This window comes from Ursus arctos, unplaced genomic scaffold (assembly GCF_023065955.2).
Source record: "Ursus arctos isolate Adak ecotype North America unplaced genomic scaffold, UrsArc2.0 scaffold_5, whole genome shotgun sequence".
Classification (NCBI taxonomy): Eukaryota; Metazoa; Chordata; class Mammalia; order Carnivora; family Ursidae; genus Ursus; species Ursus arctos.
This window is the reverse complement of record NW_026623067.1, coordinates 75,998,421-76,022,194: the sequence shown is the minus strand read 5'-3', so window position 1 is coordinate 76,022,194 and position 23,774 is coordinate 75,998,421. Positions and strand designations below refer to the sequence as shown.

At 39.9% G+C, this 23,774-nt stretch overlaps 1 protein-coding gene and 1 pseudogene across 5 annotated transcripts in view; one reads left to right on the top strand and one right to left on the bottom strand.

Moving 5' to 3' along the window:
* The window catches only part of MCTP1 (multiple C2 and transmembrane domain containing 1), a 564,253-nt gene that overhangs the window by 5,703 nt on the left and 534,776 nt on the right, over nt 1–23,774 (top strand). For all 5 annotated transcript variants that reach the window (XM_044384008.3, XM_044384007.3, XM_044384003.3 and 2 more), the window contains exon 2: nt 17,148–17,284. In XM_044384008.3, the coding sequence (XP_044239943.1) occupies nt 17,201–17,284 (84 nt within the window). In that variant the 5' untranslated portion in view covers nt 17,148–17,200. The remainder of the gene's footprint in view (nt 1–17,147; nt 17,285–23,774) is intronic.
* LOC113254970 (60S ribosomal protein L13a-like) lies at nt 19,715–20,274 on the bottom strand (annotated as a pseudogene).

Here is a 23,774-nt window from a genome sequence, read left to right as displayed (position 1 = left end):
GAAAATTTAAAGTGTGTGTGTGTATTGGGGTGGGGAGAGGCTCATAGATCTATGTGACTGATAAGTGATCCAAACTGAGGACGTTTATTTCTCCAGGGAGTAAGCTAGTCCGTGAAGAAGACCCCTAAATGGAGAAAAATAGTGTTGCACCTTATGATGAAAGCAATTTTGATGTCACTACCAAAAAAAAAAAAAAAATCCATGTTTAAATTTTGTTTAGAATTCTGTTTTCTACAAAGAATATACAGCTCTTTTAAGAAACCACTTTGGCTCCATGTAACCAGTGTCTCAACCCAGTTTGCAGAAATGAGTGTTAGTGGTTAATTAAACAAATGAGTCCTTCTGAAAAGGTAAAAAATTAAGGCTAAAAACCCAAAGGTATTTGGTAAAGAAGTCTGCCACTGAGGAGAACTGTGGCACAGGAGGAAAGGTGTTGTTATATTCTCATTGGAAAGATGCCACATGCAGCTTTTTCTTTTCCTTTCTTTCTCATGTGGAGAAAAGCAGCAAAAATTCTAACCACAAAAGGCTTGAGTATAAAATAAGGTCTTCCCTATTGAATCATTTAAGCCAGAGTAATACGCCGACCTGGTATCTAACCTAGAGATTAAAGATCAGTTGACAGATAAGTAATTTCATTAGTATGGAAAAAAATCCCCATTCAAATTAGCTTAATCAGTAAGAGAATGAATTGAACCTGAGATGTTCATGGGTGGAGACGCTATTTCAGAATCTACTAGATAAGGGAACTCTAAGGATATTGGTAGGTGTGTGGCCTTCCCCACCCTTTCCCACACATCTGTCTATTCCTTGCTTCTGATTGTTCCAGACTAATTTGAATCTACTTCAGTCTCTTTCCGTGGGTCAGGCAAGATGGCCGTTCACAGCATTTTTGATAAACAAACATGGTAGAAAGAGAGGAATCTCTCAACATCTACGTATCAACCTTAGAAAATTCTCTCATTGTCTCTGACAGGGCTGTAAGCTCATTCTTAAAAAAATCTCTGTAGTCAGGGCTATAGGTACTGCAACTGACCCAGTGTGGTAGGCTGCATTTCTGGAATTGGAACTTTGCTGATGTGATTAAGGATTTTGTGATGGGGAAGTTATCTGGTGTTAGTTTGCAAAGCCCAATGTAGTCACAAGTTCCCTTATAAAGGGGAGGCTGGAGGGGCAGAGTCAGAGAGAAGGTGATGTGACCGTGGAAGCCAAGGTCAGAGTGAGAGCGAGATCTGAAGAGGTTAGGCTTCTGGCTTTGAATATGGAGGATGTGGTCATGGGGCCATGAGTTCAGGCAGCCTCTGGAAGCCAGAAGAAGCAGAGAAATGGCCTCTAGAAGGAATGCAGCCTGGTGAGAGCTTGACTTTAGAAATTCTGATCTCTAGCCCTGTAGAAAATAAATTTGTATTGTGTGAGTCACTAAATTTGTAGTCATTTGTTACAATAGCAACAGGAAACTAATAGACCTAGTCTGTGCCCAACCCACCGGGTTACAGGAACGTAACGATTGATAGATAGCCCAACTAGGAGCGCATGAAGGGTGGGGCAGAGATGATTTTTCCACTGAAAGACAAAAACAACATATATATCCTATTAAGCAAGCAAAATCAATGCTGAGCAATCTGAAAGTTGGAGAAAGAATTCCAGAAGTAGTCTGTAGAAGAACTGGGCCCTTTTCAAATAAAATTAATAGAAAGAGCTTGTTCTCTCTAGCCTTTGCCCATCTTGTTCTCCTGTCTTCCCCTGGGAGGGAGGAGCTCCTGGAATGGTATGTATTATTTTAGTGGACATCTTAGGAGGAATCAGTGATACATATGCTTGCAAGAGAGAATCAGTCATACTATCCTTGTAAGGCAGTTCTCTATAAACTAATAGATTTAAATAAATAGCTGTTCCTGAAGTATTTGTTTCCTGTGCAAAGTGGTTTGGAGAAGTAAATTTATGATTGGTGGATACATTTATTCAAGGTAGTTTGAAAATGCTAGCTGACTTATGAACTAGGGACTAAGATGAATAACTAACTTATATTTTGAATAAAGCCAAGAAAGGAGTCTCTTTCCCATTTCTCTATTTGCTTATGATCATTTTTTTTTGATTTCTGATTTTCAAACTTCAGTTATTTGTGAAAGATATCAATGATTTTTGCCACTTCAAAGCACCGGCTTTTCCCTTATTAGTATTTTTTCTTTAAATCAACTCATTTTAAAACTTTCCACAAAGAAAAGGTAATTGTAACAATCAACACATGACTGTTAAAAAAAAAAGTCTGTCACCTTAAATCATTTAATGTACCACCAGTTTTTCAGATTTAAAACTTTTGAATACTTTTAGCTTACAGAACAACTTTAATTAACTTTTATCTTAGCTATACTTGCAATCTAAAAGCATAGACATCAGCCTTTGACTTCTAATAAAAACAAAGAATAATTTGGACAAATACTCCCATTAAGAACAACTAAAATGGGTGGACAGAGTATGAAAGTAGTCTTTTCGAAGGTATCAGAGAACTACTGAGGCTGCAGAGAATTATGGGACTCAGATCCAGGATAGGTAAACCCAGAGGGATGCGCTCAGAATATTTGGGCTGCTTTTTCCACCGTGATGCCTGCCACGTTCAGAAATGTGGGTTGAGAACCTGAAAGGCTGAGCAAATATTTAACAAACTCATGGGACTGGGGTGGAAAATGAAGAGAAGAAGGTCTCTGACAAACTGCTAGGCATTGGATTGGCACCCCATAGATGCATGCATTACCCAAGTAAGGGTGTATGGAAATTGGACCAGTGCTCTCAGATACTGAGGCCCAGATCACTCAAATAGTTTTAATCCCTTTTAGTATTAAGCAAATCCAAAATTGCACTGTTGATGATCCCTACCAGAAGTAAAAGTGAATTCTCTTAGGCAAAAGATAATATCCTTATAAGGTTCAAGTTACACTTATTATTTTTAATTTCCAATATCTGGCACTCAGTAAAAAATAAAAGACATATGAGGAAACTAGACAATGTAACTAAAAACTACAAACAGATTCACAGAGAATTTAGATAATAAAATTCAAAACCATGTGTGTAATTTGATTAAAGAGGTAAGGGGTGCCTGGGTGGCTCAGTCAGTTAAGCATCTGCCTTTGGCTCAGGTCATGATCTTGGGGTCCTGGGATCGAGCCCCACATTGGTCTTCCTGCTTGGTGGGGATCCTGCTTCTCTCTCTCTCTCTGCCTGCAGTTCCCCCTCCTCGTGCTCTCTCTCTCTCTGTCATATAAATAAATAAAATCTTAAAAAAAAGAGATAAAAGACAAGATCAAGAATTTTGCAAAGAGCTGAAAGTTAAGTGAAAAGAAATGAGAAATACAATGTAGTAAATTAATGACACCAAGTTGGGCTTAGAAGATCAGATACTACTGAGGAGAGAATAAACAGAGTTATAGGTCAGAGAAAACATCTGGAATGAAGGAATAAGAAGTTGGAAATACTGAAAGAGAAAGATACAAAAAACATATAGAGAAAAGAAAATACGTGTTTCCTTGAAGTCACAGAAGAAAAGAAAAAGATGGAGAAGGGCAAAAGAAATATTTGAAGAGATAATGGCTGAAGATTTTTCTGAAACTGATAAAAAGACCTCAAGCCATAGATTGAGAAGAAATACAAGCAAGGTAAATGCAAAGAAAATCACACCTGGACACATCATGCTAAAACAGCTGAAAAAAAAATGTCAAAAACAAAAATGTCTTACAAAGTAATTAGACTAAAAAGGCAAAACCTGCAAAAATAGACTCCAGAGCACAGTAGAGTAGTATTTTCCAAATTACTGAGATAAAATAATTTCTAGCCTACAGAAAATGAGGATAAAATAAAGACTTTTTCAGACAAATAAAAACTGTCCGAATTCATCACCAGAAGATCTGCACTAAAGAAAATACTAGGTTTTCAGGTAGAAAAAAATCCCAGATGAAAGCTTAGAGATGCAGGAAGAAATGACAAGCACTAAAAAGGGTAAATCTAAATAAACATTGACAATATGAAACAATAATGCTATATAAACATGTAAATAAAATAAACATACTTTAAAGTACTATAAGACAACAATAGTATTAAGAGAAGAAGTGAATGGAATAAAATTATTCTAAGGTCCTTGCGTTATCTGGAAGGAGATAAAATACTCTTCTAGATGTAGGCCAGTAAAAGATGATTGTTACAGCCTGTAGTGTAACCACTTTAAGAACATTCAAATACTGTAAAACTAAACTAAAATTAATGAGAGTGGGATTAGAATTAAAAAAATCAATCTGAAATAAGAATGGAAATACAAAGACAGGAACATAAATAGTTCTACAATACCAACCCAATAGCTACAAGTACTCTTAGCTCTCAGATAGTGATCTCTAAGTACCATTTCCCACTAAAGTAACAAGAGTGTCTTGGAGAAATGTCCAGTCCAAGGAGACACTGAAGATTTGCTTTGTCACAACAAACAGGAGAGTTATCAAGGGCTACTTGTCAAATGAACTCAAGAGCCAACTTGAAATGATTCTCACTAGTTTAAGGTCATAAAATTTGATAATGAGAATAATAAAAGCAAATATATTTAAATCCATGTATTTAAAACCATAAAATTAAGAAAGCTCCAACAAACTCAGAGATTGTCTTTTGAGGACACAAGGGCACCAGCTCATTATAAATATAGGGAAAGGATCAAGCAGTTATAATTTTCATATAGAACTATACCTCCAAGTAACCAAGTAGTTGACAAAGAAAAGTTCCTTCTTATGTATTTTAAGTAATCAAGAAGAAATGACAATTAGGAATTCATCATTTTACAACCCTTGCTGAATTAATGGATCTGTGAACCAACCATCAATGGTTCTTAACATCACTTAAAAAAGGCACTCAGATATCATGTACTTCCTTATGGAAGTTTTCAGCAACCCCAGCGAAGTGGTCTTGCAAAAAGGGAAAGAATCAAACCTGAATGTGATCAAGCTTCTAGGTATTACCATCAATTTAAAGGAGAAGAGGACCATGTTGAAAGACGTACTGAGAATACAAACAGCAGAAGTCAGACTGTGGGGAAAATCCATAAGACAAACAATCGAGTTTCTGTAGCAATAAAATTGCAAGGGAAAAATAATTAGTTTTAGTAGGAACCTATAGATTATTAAAGACTTAAGAGTCATATTAACTAAATGTAATTATGCTCTTTGGATCCAAATTCCAATTAAAGAAGCTTTAAAAATAATATAGGCCAGTTGTAGTAATATGAACACAGAATGAATATTTGATAATATTAAGGAATTATTAATTTGTTTAGGTTTAATGATGAAATTATATTTTAAAAGGAACATCTATATTTTTGAGATATGCAGTGAAATATTTGTAAATAAAATGGTCTGACGCTTAAGATTTACCTCAAAATAATCTGATGGGGGTAGGGAAGTAGGAAGAAGTTTAGAAGAAACAAAACTGCATGATAATTTTTGAAGCTCTGTGATGTGTGAGTCAGGAAACATAGTACATTGTGTCTACTTTAGTATGCGTAATGACGAGTCAGACTCCATATTTTGGTTGACTGCCAACAACCATTAAGTGTCGTCACCTTCCCTCTTCCCATTGTGCCCCATATCTACACCAGCTGATAAGAAAGCCTTCCCTCTTTGGCACTTGCAGGAGATTCAGTCCCTTAACTGCAGTAAAAACCCAGGCCAGTCTCCTTTCTTTGCGCTTTCAAGCAAACCTGCGTGAGAGACCTGTCCTTCCCTCCCCCAGAGAACTCAAGTGTATAGCCAGTTGGTCAGAAGTGTGGGTGGCCTGGGGACTCCACTTACAGCTGGTATGTGAAGTGTCTTGTTGGGTACTGGGCTCTTGAACTGGTGGCGTCTGTGCTGTCTCTGGGTGGTCAGAGTCAGAATTCACTGCAGTCCACAGTCCACCAGTTGGTGTCTGAATAACTCCTCTTTCATGTGCAGAGATAGCATCATATCCATCTTTTTCATTTTTAAATATACCTCCTAGAACGACTGGGATGTTTCCTTTTTATAAGAAAAATATGAAGATTTGGGTAGATCAGAAATCGTAAAAGCAACGAAGTGATTCTAGAAAGCAAGCCGTCTCTGGGGAAACAAGAGGCAGTTTCTCAGCTGAAGAGAGAATACCATTACACTGACTCCACTCAAGCACTGATTACTCTTAGAGGTTCCTGCTTTCTCTCTGACAAGTCTAAAGCTATTTTATGCACTGAAGATTTCAGTTGCTAAAAGTAACTTGTAGCTGAAAGCAAAGAAACATAAATTAATCTAACCATGCAACATGTATTTATTTATTTATTAAAAGTTTTATTCGTTTATTTTGGAGAGAGAGAGAGAAAGTGCATGCAAGTTGGGGGAAGGACAGATGGAGAGAATGTCAAGCAGACTGTCTGCTGAGTGTGGAGCCTGACGTGGGGCTTGATCTCACCCCCCTGAGAACATGACCTGAGACAAAATCAGGAGTCAGGATACTTAACCAACTGAGCCACCCAGATATATCACAACATGTATTTATTAAGCGTCTACTATACCCGACACAGTTGTAGGCATTGGAGATCCATGTGGTCAAGGCTAAACGTAGCCTCTGCTCTTATGCAGCTCATAGCATAAAAGGGGGGGGAGCTAGACCCCAAAAAGTAAGCTAATTATTTAACATCTACAATTGTATTAAGTGCTATAAAGAAAATAAAAAAGAAACAGAATAACTAGAAATGATGACCTTGGTGATGATAAGCCAGCTATGTGAAGAACAGAAGAAAAATGGGGCCAGTTTTTGTGGGTGTAAGACCTGTTTATTCACTCAGGTCCCCATGCTTAGAAGGGTCACATGCTTGGTATAAAGCTTTGCTCTTCACCATCTTGAAATTATTAATGAGTTTTGAATAAGAACACCTGCATTTTAATTTTGCAGTGGGCCCTGAAAGGGTGTAGCTGGTCTGGGGAAAAGCATTTCAATTAGAAGAAAACAGCGTGTGCTCCGACTTGAGGCAGGGAAGAACAGGTTGTATGAGGAAAACTGAAAGAAGGCCAAAAAGGAGTAAGGAACAGAGTGGCAGGAAGTGAGGTCAGGGGGAGGCAGCTGATCTGGCAGCCGAGGAAGTAGACTCTCTTCCACTGCCATAAACTCAAGTGTTCCCATTGGCCCCGGGACCACTTCCTTGAGAAGTTCTCCTGGAGCAGGGAGTGCTTTTCAGATAACCCATCACCAGACTGGGGCTCAAGCCTTGCAACATAGGTCAACAAGACATTACAAGGGTTGAAAGACAGCTAGTGACCCGAGGCTTCCCCTTGATGTTCTCCTGTCCAGGCAGAGGGTCACTGGATGCAGAGGTAGTGCTCACTGGGGCCACTGCTGGGATGGAGCCTCCAGAAGCCTATCGTCAGGGGTTCAGGAAGGCGTACACATCAAGTAGAGGGGTCTGCAAAATGCCTAGGAATTGTTTTTCTCTATGTTCTTGCGTTAAGGTAATATTTCAAGTCCAGTATTATTTCTTTGTAGAAAACTTGGCATTTTAACAGAGTCTCCTCTGATGAGAAGAGTTAAGAGGCATTTGTAAAGCTGGTTGGCTATTACTAAGTTACACATAGCAAATAGTGCCATCAAGTGATGAGTACCTGAAATCATTTGTAAGTTTCAAGTGTTTTGCTTTATCTCTCAAACAGGATATTCTAGACCTTTTTATTGTGTTAGAAGCAGCTATTTTTTATTTCTCTAAAACTTTAAGATCACCAGGTATCCAGGAGACAGGGGTTTAACGGACCTTTCTTAGAATTGGTAGGGGAAGTGAAAGTTGCTATCAGTTACTCTTTTCCCCACGTGGGAATCCAAAAAAGACCTAAAGACCCTTGGAAAGGAGGCACAAGGAGGTAGGAAGATCATGTTGGAATCACCTTGCAAGGTATTTCTCTAACATGTCTAAATATGAGGTCCCTTATCAGTGAGGACCCCCAGGTAAATGGTCCTGCTGAGGTCCCTAGCCCTAGATAAGGGGCACAGGGTGGATATAGTGATTGGCACTGATACAAGACGGCCTTGGTAGGTTGCTTAACTTATATACCCTCAGTACCTGCCATATCTCTATGGATTGGTAATTGTTTAGCAGGTGTTTCTCATCTGAAGAAGGAAATTTATTAAGACATAAAAATGGTATCTGCTACTGTTGAACGCCTACTATGTGCCACACACTGCTATACATTCTCATACTTAATTCTCACAACAAATCAAATACATGGTTATTAACCTTCTTCTTCTATAGTTGCTAAAAGTGAAGCTCAGAGAGGTTATGTAAGTTACCTAGGGACTAAGGTCTTAATGCCAGTGAACAGCAGCCTAGAATTTGTACTCAGGTCGTCCTGACGTCATGGTCCATCCTCTCAATGATTACCCCATTCCTTGCCAAGGAAGCCTCTTCTCCCACTTGCCAGAGAGCTGGAGCAGAGCTAGGGCAAGCAGTCAGCATCTTGTCATCTTCAGACTGGCTGACTCCTGATTGGCTCAGTGCTTACGGAAGCAGATGGAGCAGACACCAGGATTCTGCCGAGCTCAAAAGAGACAATCAAGCCCTGCTCCTTCCATCTTTTTTACATGACATTTTGTTAGTTTGAAATGTTATTAAAACCAGGGCACTCAAAGGCAAAGATGGGCACAGTCTAATTCAATGCATATATGCATTTAAAACCTAGATTGGGTGTACTATATTTTTAAAATACTGGCCAGTTCTGCACAATGGGCTTTGTTTAAATACCAGATGGCTCCAAATACCCAGCCAGATTCTCTCAGGGTATACAGGATTTTTTGGCAGTAAACGGACATTTGGGGAGGTCTATTAACTCTTCCTGACCACTGGCATGGTAGCTGATGCTTTTAATACAGTGACTCTCAAAAGGCTTCTCTAGCGGTAAAGACAAACTCATTCAGAGAATTCACAATGACCTAAATGCATAAGTAAAGTAAGTCATAATTAAAGTTAAGAAGTAAGTGACTTAACCATGAAACGACAATGGTGCATTAAATGAAGACAAGAAATAATGTCTCTGAATTGGGTATTTACGGAGATGAGTGAAAATAATGATCTAACCATACCAGCCTCCTTTCTAGCCTCTGACTTTGGGGGACTTTTCCAGCCTCCGACTTTTGCATATATGTTTCCTCCGCCTGGACATCTGTCCCCATCCGACTCCACAGCATGACTGCCTTTTTCTCATCCCCTGGTCTCAGCTGAGATGTTATGTCCTGAGAGATGACTTCCATCACAGTTTTCTCCATCAGCCACTCTCTACATTTTGACCTAGTTTTTCTAACAATTGTGTTGGTGTTTCTTTCCTGCTCCTTCTTTGGGATGTTATCTCTGTAAGGGCGGGAGCCAGTGCCTGGTTCAGTGCTGTGTCCTCAGCTCCCAGAGCACACTGGCTGACACATTCAGGGAATTGATACGTATTTGTTAAAAGAATCAGTGGCTATTCCTTGATATATTTTTTAAAAGATTTTATTTATTTATTTGTCAGAGAGAGAAAGCACAAAAGGGGAGGGGCACCCAGAGGGAGAAGCAGGCTCCCTGCTGAGCAAGGAGCCCAATGCAGGACTTGATCCTGGGACCCTGGGATCATGACCTGAGCTGTAGCAGACGCTTAACCCACTGAGGAACCCAGGTGTCCCTATTCCTTAATATTTGACAATACTTTACAAGTATCAGGTGTCTTTAGAAAAAAACTCTAGGGGCGCCTGGGTGGCACAGTGGTTGGGCGTCTGCCTTCGGCTCAGGGCGTGATCCCGGCGTTGTGGGATCAAGTCCCACATCAGGCTCTTCCGCTATGAGCCTGCTTCTTCCTCTCCCACTCCCCCTGCTTGTGTTCCCTCTCTCGCTGGCTATCTCTATCTCTGTCGAATAAATAAATAAAATCTTTAAAAAAAAAAACCTCTAAATTTAATCCATACATTTAATTTTCATCTTAATAATTGTGAATATTTTCAAAATTTCCGATATTTCAACTACACAAGTTGACCTCACATGTTATGATACATTAGAAATAGCAAGTGAATGTGTGGGACTATAGATTTTTTCTTCTCTTTGAGGGAAAAAAGAAAAAGTGCAGTGTTATGTGGTGATTCAAGGCAGAGATAGCCTTGAAGCGATAAAGGCAGAAGTTGGCCTTCACATCTGCCTGAGAGAGACGAATATGGACAAAAAGAACAGAAACAAATCCATTGCTGTGTGGAGAATTCATATGGAAGGGCTCTTGACTGAATTAATGATAGCAGAGATGAAAAGAAAAATACTACATAATAGAGAGTGGTATTATAGTTTTTATCTGTACTAAGTTTGAAAATTCTTCATTGTTCAGTTATTTCTGGAGGTATAGGCTGGTATGAGACTTGGCTAGATTGTTGAAAAATAGGAAAATACATCCAGACTTCTTGTATAATTAGAATACGAGGAACCAAAATGATGGCACAGGTCTTTCAAAGTATTTGGAGGTACTAAATTCAAAAGGGCTTAGACTGAAAGCCTGAAATTTTGTACTAATCTGGGTAAAGTAAAATTTAATGATACATTTAATGATACTACGAATCGCCAATTTAAGAAGGAGGGGGGCACCAGACTGAGGAGGAGAAAAATGATGTGGCCTTGATGATACTAAATGCTGGATGTCTTTGAGTCTTTTCTCACAGATGGACTGACACTAATAGCATAAAAAATATTACGATAGGTGGAGAAACTGAGTTTTTAATTAACCCAGATTTATCTCATTTGTTCTTATGCTCCAAATAAAAACCAAAGCTCACATTTGAAATTAATAAGCCTGCCTAAGCCTATGAATTTGGCATCTACATCTATCTTCATATGAATAATAACACATTTTGGGAAATACGTGCCTGCTTGATTATTCTTCATTTACTCTTTGATCTTCAAAGTGCTTCTTTGTAAACTGATTCTTCTACACTTTGTTTTCTCTTAAAAAGATTTATTTATTTATTTATTTATTTTAGAGAAATCGAGTGAGTGAGGGGGAGGGTCAGAGGGAAAGGGAGAGAAGGAGAATCTCAAGCAGACTCCCCACTGAGCACGAGCCCTGGGCTCCATGGGGCTCAGTCTTACAGCCCTGAGATCACGATCTGAGCCGAAACCAAGAATCTGACCCTTAACCAACTGGGACACCCAGGCACCCCTCCCGCACCTTTTTTAAAATCCCACTGAAAAGCTGGGCAGAATCCTTGCTTAAGGTCATCTGCAGCGTTATGGCACCCAGCTATGAAGAATACCGAGGGCTCCTAGGATATTCTGTAAGCTTCTTCAAATCAGGTTGCCCCAGTTATAAACTGGATTTCAGTGCTGGAGAGTCATTGGAAGTTGTAGTATCTGCAGTTTTGGCCCCATGGAGCTTATTCTCTTATCTTTGGGTAATAGAACACCCATGTCTTTCCTTGGGGACACAGCCCTGGATGTGATCCAGACATGGCCAGGTAGCCCATTCAGGCCTCTTGGCGGAAGTATTTGGTTGGTGGTGAGCACATGACCCAAGCTGATCTGAGCAGAACTGATGCTGGCACTTTTCACAAAACAGTAGGAAGAAGGCTTTTCTCCCCTCTAGACCTGGAACTATGCTCATGTTAGCCTTAGAGGAATGAAGCCCACCATGAGAATTTACCCTGTTGGAAATGAAGCAACACAGGATGGCAGAGACAGGAGATGGAGAGAGGCTGCTTCTTGACAACTTTATTTGAGCAGGTGAATTCAGCCTTGAGTTCTGACTGAGTGGAGAATCATCTGTCCTAAAGTTCAATGCTTGTTCAAGGGCCAATGACTGTTCATAATGAAGTTTTCATGCATTCATGATGAAATGAGAAAAAGCAGCTGCAAGGCAATGAATTTTTCAGGAAGCTAGCTTTTCAATCTGAAGGACTGTTCCAGTTTCTAAGATTGTATGCTTCCTATAATTTTGATGTTAAAATGTCCTTTCTTTGTGATAGGAGATGGTATTTTAAAAATGTCTTTACTTGGTATGTGACTTACGTTAAGTAATGATGGCTGCTATAATCCCCAGATATCAATGGATTAACCCAATAAAGTTCATGTCTTCCTCAAGTAAAATCTGAATATAGGGGGCATTACGTTCACTCAGGGACCCAGTCTCCTTCCATCTTGTGGCTCTGCTCTCAGATTTCTTTGAAATTTTAGTAGTTCATAGAATTCCCCCCAAATTGGTAACCAATGATCTAGTTTAATTTCTTCATTTTATAAATGAGAAAACTTAATTGCAAAAGGTTAACTGACTTGCTCAAAATAACACAGCTATAGGGGTGCCTGGGTGGCTCAGTCAGTTAAGCATCTGACTCTTGATTCAGGCTGAGGTCATGATCTCAGGGTCATGAGATTGAGCCCTGCATCAGGCTCCATGCCAAGTGTGGAGTCTGCTTGAGATTCTCTCTCTCCTTCTCCCTCTCCCGTTCCCCATCTCTCTCTCTCTCTTAAAAAAAAAAAAAGTTAAAATATAAAATGATTTTCCTTGTATCATCTAAAATCTTTTAGTACCTCCAATGTTACCTGGTGTACACTTTGGGAAATACTGCCCCAAACTGACAACTCCTAGCTGACTATGGTTTATTTTTATTTTAATAAATTAATTAAAAAAATTTTTTTTTAATGAATGTGGTTTAGATTTTTCATTCTCCATACCTTCACTCACAGTTTCTCCCACCGGGGATATCTTCACCTCTTTATTCCATTGTCCAAATTCTCTAGTACCCAACAGAGCTTCTTCCTTAATGAAATCTTTCCAGTCCTTTCAGACCACAGTGACTTCCTCCTTTATGGGCCTATTGCACCTACTGTTCTCCTCATTCTTTTGACTTTTGTGGCAGACTGCACTGCTTCACCTTCAGCGCTCTTGTCTGGGGTTATTATTTACTTTTTCATTTTTCTATGTCAGGTACATCTCTATAGCCTTATGCACATTTTCATGATTAAACAAAAGCAAAAGTGTGATGGATGTAGTAAATGAAATCAAAAGAAAAACAAGTGATGATATCGCAATCTATTTTTTTTTTTTGAAGAACCAACCCTTGTAGATGGGAAGGTACTGAAGAGGGAGGTAACCTGAGAATTGAAATAGGAAATACCACCTGAGCTCAAACCTATTCTAGTATTTTAAGACTCCAAAAGGATTCTAAAAATGGTCCAAGGAACACAGAGGTGAAGGATACTGAGTTGTAGGTAACAGGGATTGCTTTAATCATATAGAAAAATGGAAAAGTTAATTAAGTCAAATTATTTTGTCCTCCCAACTACTTGGGTTATTGAACGCGTAGCTTTGTTGGCCTCTTCCCTTTCCTGGGACATTTCTTTCCTCATTCGTGCTTCAATCAGGGAATTTCTCTTTGCTGCTTGAAAGTGGCTGTAAAGGTCAGGTGGGAGAGGAGGCTGAATTCAAAGGATGACGTGGCTCAGGCTCTGCAGGAAGAGAGTTCACCTTGTTCCCTTTGGGGAAGGAGGTACAGAGGTGTTTGAGCTTGTTCTCTCATTTCTAATGTCCTTGAGTCTTGAGTTCACTTTGGGTTTAAATGGGCCTTTGTGTGTCGTTGTTGTTTTTAAAGAATCAGAACCTGCTGAAAGATAAAATGTTCTATTTCATTGTCTGTAATTGAAACCATAGGGAAATATGGATTTTTTTTTAAATGGCAGACTTACCATTTATTTTATTTAAACTAAAGAACTGAATTTTTGAAATTGTTGGGTGAAATTAGTAAAGGTTAAAATTTATACATTTAGTTCTAAGATAATTTAGGTGGAGAGAAGCAGGGAATGAAAGCTAAGAGTTTTTTAGCATTTATTTTATGCCAGATATTGCAGTTCATTCATCTATCCATCCATCGATTCATTCAGCTTTATCAAATAGGTGATGTATTTGTTGTTTCAAAATTTGAAAGGTCCAGAAGGGTATGCAGGGTGCCTGCTCTTCCCTCCCCGGGTCCTCCAGTTTCCCTCCTCAAAGGTCGCCAAAGTGATATGATCTTTTGTATCCTTAGAGAAATATTTCATGAATATTAAACTAATATTTTTTCTTTAAAAAAACTTTTAAAATCTTTTGAAATTTTTAATCTTTTAAAAATTGTGGTATATTTCATACTTTTCCTTTCGTACCTTGGTTTTTCACTGAACAAGGTACCCTAAAGATCTCTCCATATGCATACACAAAGAACTTCCTCACTTTTTATAGTTTTATAATTTTCTATTGTATGGATGTGCATTATTTCTGTGTATTTAGATAATCTCTAAGGCTCTGTAATTATAATCCTATAATAAACAACCATGCATGTATTGTCATTTCATAATGGTGTGAGACTGTGACAAACTTGTTGAAGTGGGATTTCTTGTTCAAAGGATATGTCAACTTTATGTGATGGATGTTGCCATGTATCTCTCCTCAGATGCTGTACCAGTTTCCTTTCCCACCGGTACAGTAGAAGGATTTAATGTTATATGTTAATTAATCTTCCCCGCAGTCCTATAAGGCTAGTATAATTATCCCATTCTACAGGTGAAAAAACAGAGGTTCAAAGGAATAAATGTACTTGATAAAGATGACACAGCTAAAAACAAACAGAGCCAAGGTTTGAACCCAAGCTTGTCTGGCTATAAATCTATCTTCTTTCTGCCCCCCTATGCTCTTCTATTTCTTTAGTTTTGTTGAAATACAGACACAAATTTCTTTTTTTAATTATTATTACAGGCACACATTTCTTTATAAATGTTTATTAAATTCACATACTTGTAATAAGAATACTTATAATAGTATTCAACTTTAATATAGCACTTAACTTTTCAAAATGCTTTCATGTTTGTAATTATATTTCATAGGTCCAGGGAGATAGGTTATATTTGTGAGTGTTTTGACACTGATAAATTTTTTTTAAAAAACCCACAAAATATTTAATTACTTGCATAAATTCACACAGTGAGCTAGTGTTGGAACTGGGTCTAGAAACTTGCCTTTCAACTATATAGCACTATGTTAGACACAAGGTATGTCAGGGGCTGACCTGCCTTGAGTTCCAGTTGCAGGAAACTGGCAGGAAATAAACAAGAGCACCCACTGGTCTTCTCATTAGACAATGACGATCCTTGGGCCTTCGAACTCAGGCTAGGGAAACACGTTTGAATTTGTCATGCTCTTTAATTAAGGATTTTTAAAAAAATGTTGGTACATATAGTTTGGGATATTTTTCCCCCTAAAAGATGGGGACAGACTCCTAAATATGGAGTGGTGGGGGAGAAAGGCTATGGTTACAGGATAAGATACGAGAAACAGTCAAATTCTGGACACCATGTAAGACTAGAAGCTACTTAAAGTAGAACTTGATTGCTCCTTTTAAAAATGAGTATTTGATACATTAAAAGAATATAAGTAAAGTATGTGTATGTTGTAAAACACAATAAGAGAATGAACACCTGAGGATCTACCATCCATTGCAGAACTCCCACACACCCATACCAGTGGGACTACCTGTGTAATCCTCACCCTTCCCGTCTCCCTACCTCCCCTAGAGGTGGTACTATTTTGAATTCTGTGGGCTTTAAAATCCATTTAATCACACATATACATATGTATATTCCTAAACAATCCACTCTTTAGATTTTGGGAGAGTTTCTTAATTCCTGGGACATTGTATGAACTTAATAAATACTTGAACATTGTTGAAAGAATGAATTATTCACAAACAAGGAAGCTCAATCCATTCTCTTTCACCAACTGTTGAAATTACCAAAGATGTGGTACATCACTAAAACCTTTTTTTCTTTTTTTAAGATTTTTATTTATTTGTCAGAGAAAGAGAGAGAGAGAGAGGAAGAAAGAGCACAAGCAGGGGGACTGGCAGGCAGAGGGAGAAGAAGGCTCCCCACTGAGCAAGGAGCCCCATGTGGGACTTGATCTCAGGATCCTGGGATCATGACCTGAGCCAAAGGCAGCCGCTTAACCTAACTGACTGAGCCACCTAGGCATCCCAAAAACCTTTTGTCCGAACAGTGTTCTTTGATACTTTTTATGTGTATTTCTGTCAATACTAAGAAAAAAGTCTCCTGTTGTTAACTATTGAGAGTAAGAGGGTGGGACTCTTCAGACTAAAGCAAGACCCTAATGCAAATCTCTTTTTCATGCTTTGTAGGCATGAGGATGGATGGTGTTGAAGATTGTGTTCTCTTAGGGGATCCCAGAACTTAGTAAAAACAAAGTTAGGCATATAACAAAATTTCCCTCTTGTGAAAATGTAAATTATTTAAGTTAATCAAATACTGCAAACACATTATATTTTTCAAATAAAATGGCTAGATGTACTGTAAACACCCTAAATATATCAAATACAATATACTTCAGAAAGAATTTAGAGTTCAGAAACTGCCAAAATCTGTAATGGGAATCAGGTCATTGGCAAGTGTGGCTAATTTTATCCCATTGTCATGGTGCAGTCCTAAGGCGACAGGCTAATCAGAGAATGCACTTTCTCTGTGTTGTATCAAGAACTGAAATGACTGTGTTTATTTCAAGGTCTCGGTTTAAAATGCAAACTCATCAACCAGCAACACTGCAATTAAGTCCTCAAGAGTAGCAAAGTTCTTTTTAAAAAATGGTGTTAGTACGGCTTGTTCTAACAAGATAGGAACAAGCAAGATGAGTTAGATGTTCAAAGCTAGAAACAAAGCACTCTAAGAAGGTACACCAGGCAATTCAGGGCTTCAGGGGTATTAATCCTTTAGCAGGCGTGGGCCTTGTGCTGTTTAAGTGGATACAGGAAAAACATATTTGGAGTGTGGGTCTCAGGTAAAACCTGGTGACAAAAATGAAAGAGAAAGGTAAATAAAAAACAACAATGAAATAACAATAACAACACTTAGCATTGAGCACTTGCTGTGTGTCTGACATTACTCTAAATATTTAATGTATTATCTCATCTCATTTCATCAGTCTTATTTTAAATAAGAGTAGAAAAGTAATATCCCCTAAGTCCACCGGTGGTAAATGATAGTCAGGATTTGAATGATGTAGTCACTGTTAGTTTTCTATCGCTGCCGTTAACAAAGGGTCACAGATTTAGCAGCTCAAATGACACGTTTCTTCCTTATATTTCTGTAGGTCACGAGTCTGACGAAGGTCTCACTGCACTAAAAGCATGGCTCTAGGGGAGGATGTTCCTGTGCTTTCTCCAGCTTCTAGAGTTCCTGCCTTCCTTGACTCCTGGCCGCCTTCCTCCAACTTCAGAGCCAGCAAAGGCAAGTTGGGTGCTCACAGTGCACCACTCTTACCTCCTCCTTTGTCTTCCTCAGGTACTATGAAGGGCCCTTGTGATAAAATGGCCTCCCTGTATAAACTAGGGTACTCACCCTATGTTAAGGTCAGCTGATTAGCAATCTTAATTCCTTCTGCAACTTTAATTTCCCCTTGCTACATAAGATAACATCTTCACCATTTCCAGCATTAAGACATGGACTGTTGTTTTGATATGTGTGTGTCCTCTTCTGTATACCGCACAGTCTGATTCCAAAGCGGGTGCTCTTTACAATTTCACCCTACTGGTAGAATGCAAAAATGTTGTTCATTTATTATTTTGGGAAAGCTGGTTTGCAGATTTTTAGTTACATATAGTCCAAAGTGAATATCTCTTCAGGGAAAAATAATTTGAAATAATTAATGTGGTAATTTGACCTCAATGTTACTTTATTTGGAATTGTTGCTTTGTTGGTAGGTATCTAAGCATTAATTGTTCTCTGAGTATAATCCATTAAGTATATAGAGTTGGAGCCCTCACCAGTGAATAGAAAATTCTGGAGCAGGCAAGTCTTTCTGTGAGGAAGTGGCCTGTTTGTCCACCTGAGCAAGAGCAGCCATGCACAGCTGGATAATCAAGGCCCAACCTTGCACCTTCTCCTGGTCTGGCTGGACTGAGTGCCCTCCCTATTTCTTGCCTGGGACTTGCACCCAGCCTGTACGATACATTTAACCCTACAAATTTGTCCTCTCCCTCTGCCTCTACTTGCCACAAACCCACCTTTACTTACTGGTGTTGGCAGCTGGATTCTGTTTAAATAATAGACCTCCCCCCCAGTCCCCTCTGCCCCACTCCCCCATACACTCTTGCCTTTGATCAACCCTTATTAGGTCCTTCCGCTGATTTAGCTCACTACCTGACTGAGCGTTCAATGTCAACATGACATGTGCAGGCTCTTCTAAAAAAAAGTTTGGACAAAAAAGGAGAGCAATAACTTGGAGCTATAATTAAAGGGATGGGGATCTCCCTGGGTGTGTGTACCACCTGAAGAAAGGAGCCTGTGCAGAATGACAGTGAATCTGCAGAAAGATTGAAACTTTGAGATGCAGGATGGGATTAAATCAGGAGGGTAATTCTAAGAAAGACCAGAAAATCAATGTGGCTACAGGTATGGGAGGGGAGATTAGGGTTGAAACCAATGGAAAATATGCTGGAGGGACCAGAATTTCTCTAAAATAGGGGGAAAGATGATCTGCAGAGAGGGAAGGGAATGGGAGAAGGGAATGGGAAAACAAATATTTTTGTTTCAGCTATTTCTTGCTTGGTAACAAACCACCCCAAACTTAGTGGCTTAAAAGCTGCCATGTATGATTTATGATTCTGAAATCTGAGCTAGGCTCAGTTGGGCAGTTCTTCATATGGTGTCAGCTAGACAATCCAAGATGGTTCCTGCACTCCTGTATGTGGTGTCTCAGCTGGGATGTGGGATGCCTGGAACAGCTCGGGCTTCCTCCCAGCACAATGGTCTCAGGACTGTCAGACTTCCTTCATGGTCGCTGGCCACCAAGAGGGAGAAAGCAAAAAGCTGCTGAAAGGGCGGGGCCAGAACTGGCAGAGTGTCCCTTGCGTCTCGCTCTGTTGGTCAACACAAATGAAGAAGCCAGCCCAGACTTAAGGGGAAGGCAAAGAGATCGCACCTGTTGAAATCTTGAGCAGCAGGCACGTATAGGGAGGAAAGGAACTGAAAGCAGTGGTCTTTGAAGTCTCTCCATCACAATTCCTGAGGGTTTGAAGACCCACCTGAGGTTGGAAACTATCCGTTTTCTACTGCCAGCAGAACATATTACTACAAACTAAGTTGGCTTAACCCAACACAATTGATTCATTTACTTTGAAATAATGTATTCATTTCTGATCACACAATACAGGGAAGCAGCAGGGCAACGCCTGTATGGTGTGCGTGCCCAGTCTATGACTGTGAATGTGCAACCCCAGGCTCCCACTGCCCCCCCCCCCAGCACTCTCCGACAGCTGCGGTGTATAGTACCCGACATGTGGGAAGCTGAAACAGATGCCTTGTTCCAATTAGTTTTCTAGCTTGCTCGTGCAAATACCAAAGCTAAAGTAACTGGTTGTCCTTAACTCTCCATTTTCTAAAACTCTCTTGTGAACTAGTATATCAGAGACGAATTTTGTCTGCGCAACTGTTAGAGCTGTTTGAAGTACATTTGAAATACATTTGCAGAAGACTGTTCTTTTTTAAACAGAAGCAGTGACCAAGGCCCCTTCTGTGCTTCAGCTCTCTAAGGCCCACGCTGCCTTGACACCTGGATGGCTGCCCCTGGATTCCCGCCCCCCCCCCCCGCCCCATCCAGGGCAGGGATGGAAAAGGGAGGCCAGGCCAAGCATGAAGGATAAACAGTGTTTATCATGCTCAGGCCAGGAGTCCATGGGTCTTAATAAATACCTGCATGTGTTTATCAATTTTCTTCTTCATGGGTTTTTTGTTTTTTTTTGGTCTTGTTTCCATAGCCTCATGAGCTGGGTTTTTTCCTCCTGTTAATGGATCTTGGCTTTCTCCTTCCTCTTCTCTTCCACGGTGGCTGTCACCCCCGGTACACTCAGCCAACCTCCTAGCACCAGATAGGTAGGCCTACTTTCACCTAGGCCTCAGAGGCACAGACTCAAGAGCAGCAGAACTACCATCCACTTTTACTTGTCATAAGGTGACGGGATCCCGTCAAACACCTAGAGGTGGTGTAGGGCAGCCTGGATTCAAGTGGTCTCATGGGGCAGCACACCTGAACGGGCCTGCCCTTGTTTCTGTAGAAATTACCAGAAAGGTTGATGCCCTCCTAGTGCAGGAGTACCACCTTGCATTCAACAGTACCTCCTTGGTCACGATGTCTGCTGTGTGGCCAGGAGATGGCATTGGCCACCAAGCACTAGGATCTGCCCCCTGTCATTGTTGGCAGCCACAGAGGAATGCCACATGTTTATTGCCTTGAGGATCTGATTTCAGAAATCTAAAATGAGTCCTGTGGGACTAGAATCAAGGTGTCTGCAGTGCTGTGTTTCTTCTGGAGGATCCAGGGGAGAATTTGTATCCTTGCCTTTTCCAGCTCTCTAGAGGACACCTGTATTGTTTGGTTTCATGGCCTCTTCCTCCTTCTTCAAAGCTCATCACCCCATCTCTCTAGGTCTGTTCTTTTCCTTTGATCTTGACACTTGGGCTCACTTAGGTAATCGAGGATAACCTCTGAATATTGAGATCTTAATCACATCTGCAAAGTTCCTTTTTCCATGTAAGGTCACATATTCCCAGATTCTAGGGGGGAGGGATGTGAGTATCTTTGTGGAGGCCATTATTCTGTCTACAGAAACTTAACCTATGAATTACTGCCAGTAGATTAAGTTTTGAGATTTCTTCAATAGTGTGCAACTTCATAGCAGGGATGGTAGAGAAAGTAAATTGCTGAGTTACTACAAGTTTAGGGATTGGTAGGGTAGGGTTAAGATTTAGGACAAGAAGCTAAGTGAACGAAAGAGGCTGGTAGATGTTACTGAGTTGATTGATCAAGGGGCCTGGTAAGGAGGAAAGTAAACCCAGGAAGGGTTTGGCAGCTTAGGAGAAGAGTGAGATTTTTCTTCAACTTCTTAACTCTATTTCCTCTTTGATATGGCTTTTACATTTTATTAGCTTCCCCCTTGAAGGAGTTTCTGAGAGGCTGCAGTGAAAGCACTTTGATTTCCATTTCCTCTTTGTTGGTAACATCCAAAGATTGTTGTTTTCAGGTCATAGTAGCCAGTGTTTGAACTCACCGGTAATTTCTGTGGCAGGTCATTTAGGATGAGAGATTATGTGGTCCACTCAGTATAGATCTCACTGTGTCCCAAGAAGACGAGGGGGCATCACACAGGGGAACATAAATTCAGCTGCCTGATTCACAGTTTTTTTCCTGAATAAATAAAATTGTTTTTATCAGTCTTATGAGGAAATCCAGTGAAACAAGAACACTTTGGCACATGTTTTGTAAATCATAAAAAAATGAGTTTGCTGCTATTTTCCCACAGGTCTTGACCAAGATGGCTTTAAAGTACTCTTTAGCTTGACTGACTTTAAACAGGCTTCTTCCTGACTATAAGCGCCTGGATCTCCCTTTTCCAAGAGCATTTACTGTAGATAACTTGTTATTGTATATCCTTTACTCTGCCCCTTTCAGATGTAAATCTTTCAAACTGCCTCTTGCCAGTTTTACAACCCAGAAATGTCTTTCTCAAGGATCTGAAAGCCACCTGTTTTTTTTTTTTTAATTTTTATAAGATTTTATTTAATTATTTGTCAGAGAGTGAGAGTGAGAAAGAGAGCACAAGCAGGGAGAGCAAGTATAAAGTAACTTTTTCACTATGATCGAAGTCATGAACACCCATCTCACTGAGTTGAAACACAGCGATGCCCTCTGGATTGAGAGGACCTAACCACCAGGGGACCTGACAGGGTAGTGGGCACCAGAATCCCTGGACAGTTTATTCGATTGTCAAGCTCCACCCTCAGTTTCTGACTGAGTAGATCTGAGGTGGGGCCTGAGTATTTGCATTTACATTTCCCAGTGATCCTGACGCTGGTCCAGGGACTGCAGTTTGAGAAACATGCCCTGTACTTCATGGTGATCTCAAATAGAGGTGCCTTTCTTTGTTCTTAGGTCTTCGTGCCGTAGTCCTTCAGTACCAATACTCAGCTGTCCTTCTCCCACTTTTTTTGGTCAGCTGTCAGTACGTCTGTCCCTCACAGTCGTCTGACTCCTTTAGTTCCTTCTAAACTGCTTCTTCTCATTTCCTGCTGACTGGGAAAATCAATCTGCAAGTTTATTACAACTCTCTTTAAAATAAGTGCATCTATAGGCTTATTCATGCATTTTTTCACTGAGCCAACGTGTATTTGTCTTTTCCTCTGAACCATCACTCAGGGGAAAGGCCTGAGTTTGGATTTAGGCTACTCACATGCCTTGCTTCCTTTATTTTCTGTCTCCCAGCTGGGCTTCAGAGAATATATTTTCCACATAAATGTGGAATAAGTGAGGGATAACTGCAATAGCTACTTAGAGAACATGTAATATAGAAGATATCTATTAAATTTTTGAAAGGACATTGCTCTGGAGATATTGCTACATAACATTCCTTTATAGAGAGAATGACTAATTTTTTACCAAGATTGTTTCGGTAAAATCTTTATAAAAATACGCGATTAATTGATAATATCCCTCCTATATTTGTCATCAGCCCTACTTTTAGGAAATCATCTGTTATCCTTAAAATACTGTCATCAGATTATCTTTATCCTCTTGGCCCATCCATGCATACTACAGTGTTCCTTCATACTTTACTAAGATACATGGATTCTGCTAGAAATATAATGGAACAAACTCAGCTTTAAAGGAGGCCTTTCTCATAGATAGGAAATCCCCATTTAGCAAAGAAATCTACTTTAGCTCATCTGAGAACTTTGTGGCTGTTAAGCTCTGAGTATTTCTTCCGTTTTTCATTACCCTCCAATAGATATTCCTTGACACCAAAAAGTTGTTCCAATTAAAATTGATGCTGGAGTAGTGGGTGAAAAAAACAACTCTCACAAGCTGAGAGGGAAAGGAGAAGCCCCAGTGTTGGGTCCACTCCAGCCTGGACACCAAGACAAAGTATAAGACTGTACAACCGAACCATCTCCCTCTCATCCTTTGCTACAGCTGTCATCTCAAGTCAAGGGCAGTGAGCAACTGGGAAGGAGCTGGGCTTTAGGGGCGAGCATACCTGGCCTCCAGATTCTTCTCTGTCACCAAGTAATATGACCAGGGAGCCCCGAGACTCTTACTTTCTAGGATTCTCCTTTCTTTTGTTATCTAAATAAAATAATTCACACTCTGAGAGAAGTTCATCACCTCCCCAGTATTTCTGAAGATTTTAGGAAGAGGGACCTTTAGGATGCCATTCCTTCTTGCTCCAAGTTTGATTCTCAATCCCTAGTCATATTATTCTCTCCTGTACCTGCTTTCCTTTCTCTTCCTCACTTCACCCTAAACGTGAGCCACACAACCAAAATGCTATCAGTGCAAGACTTTTAAGGGTAACAAAGTTTTACTAAGCTTTGACTGCCACTGAGAGTCATCGGACACAGTGCAAAAAAACAGCTATGAATTCAGTGCAGATCTCACTGTCCCCAAAAATGCATCTACCATTTCCAATCAGATGGCCTTTTTCTTTGTCAGGTTCTGACTTGCTACTAGGTGACTGGCCATACTAGTGACCTAGGCACTAGGTGACGTACTGGGCACTCTCCATTCTATTTATTCCTGTCTTCCAGAAATCCTGTCCTCCTCTCAGATCACTAGAGTGCAGTCTAAAAACTTCTGTTCCTTTATTATACAGAGCCATTCAGTTTCTCAAACTCCATTCTAGACTGGTTGTTGGTTCCTTCACATAACCCAAAACAAGCTCTTCTC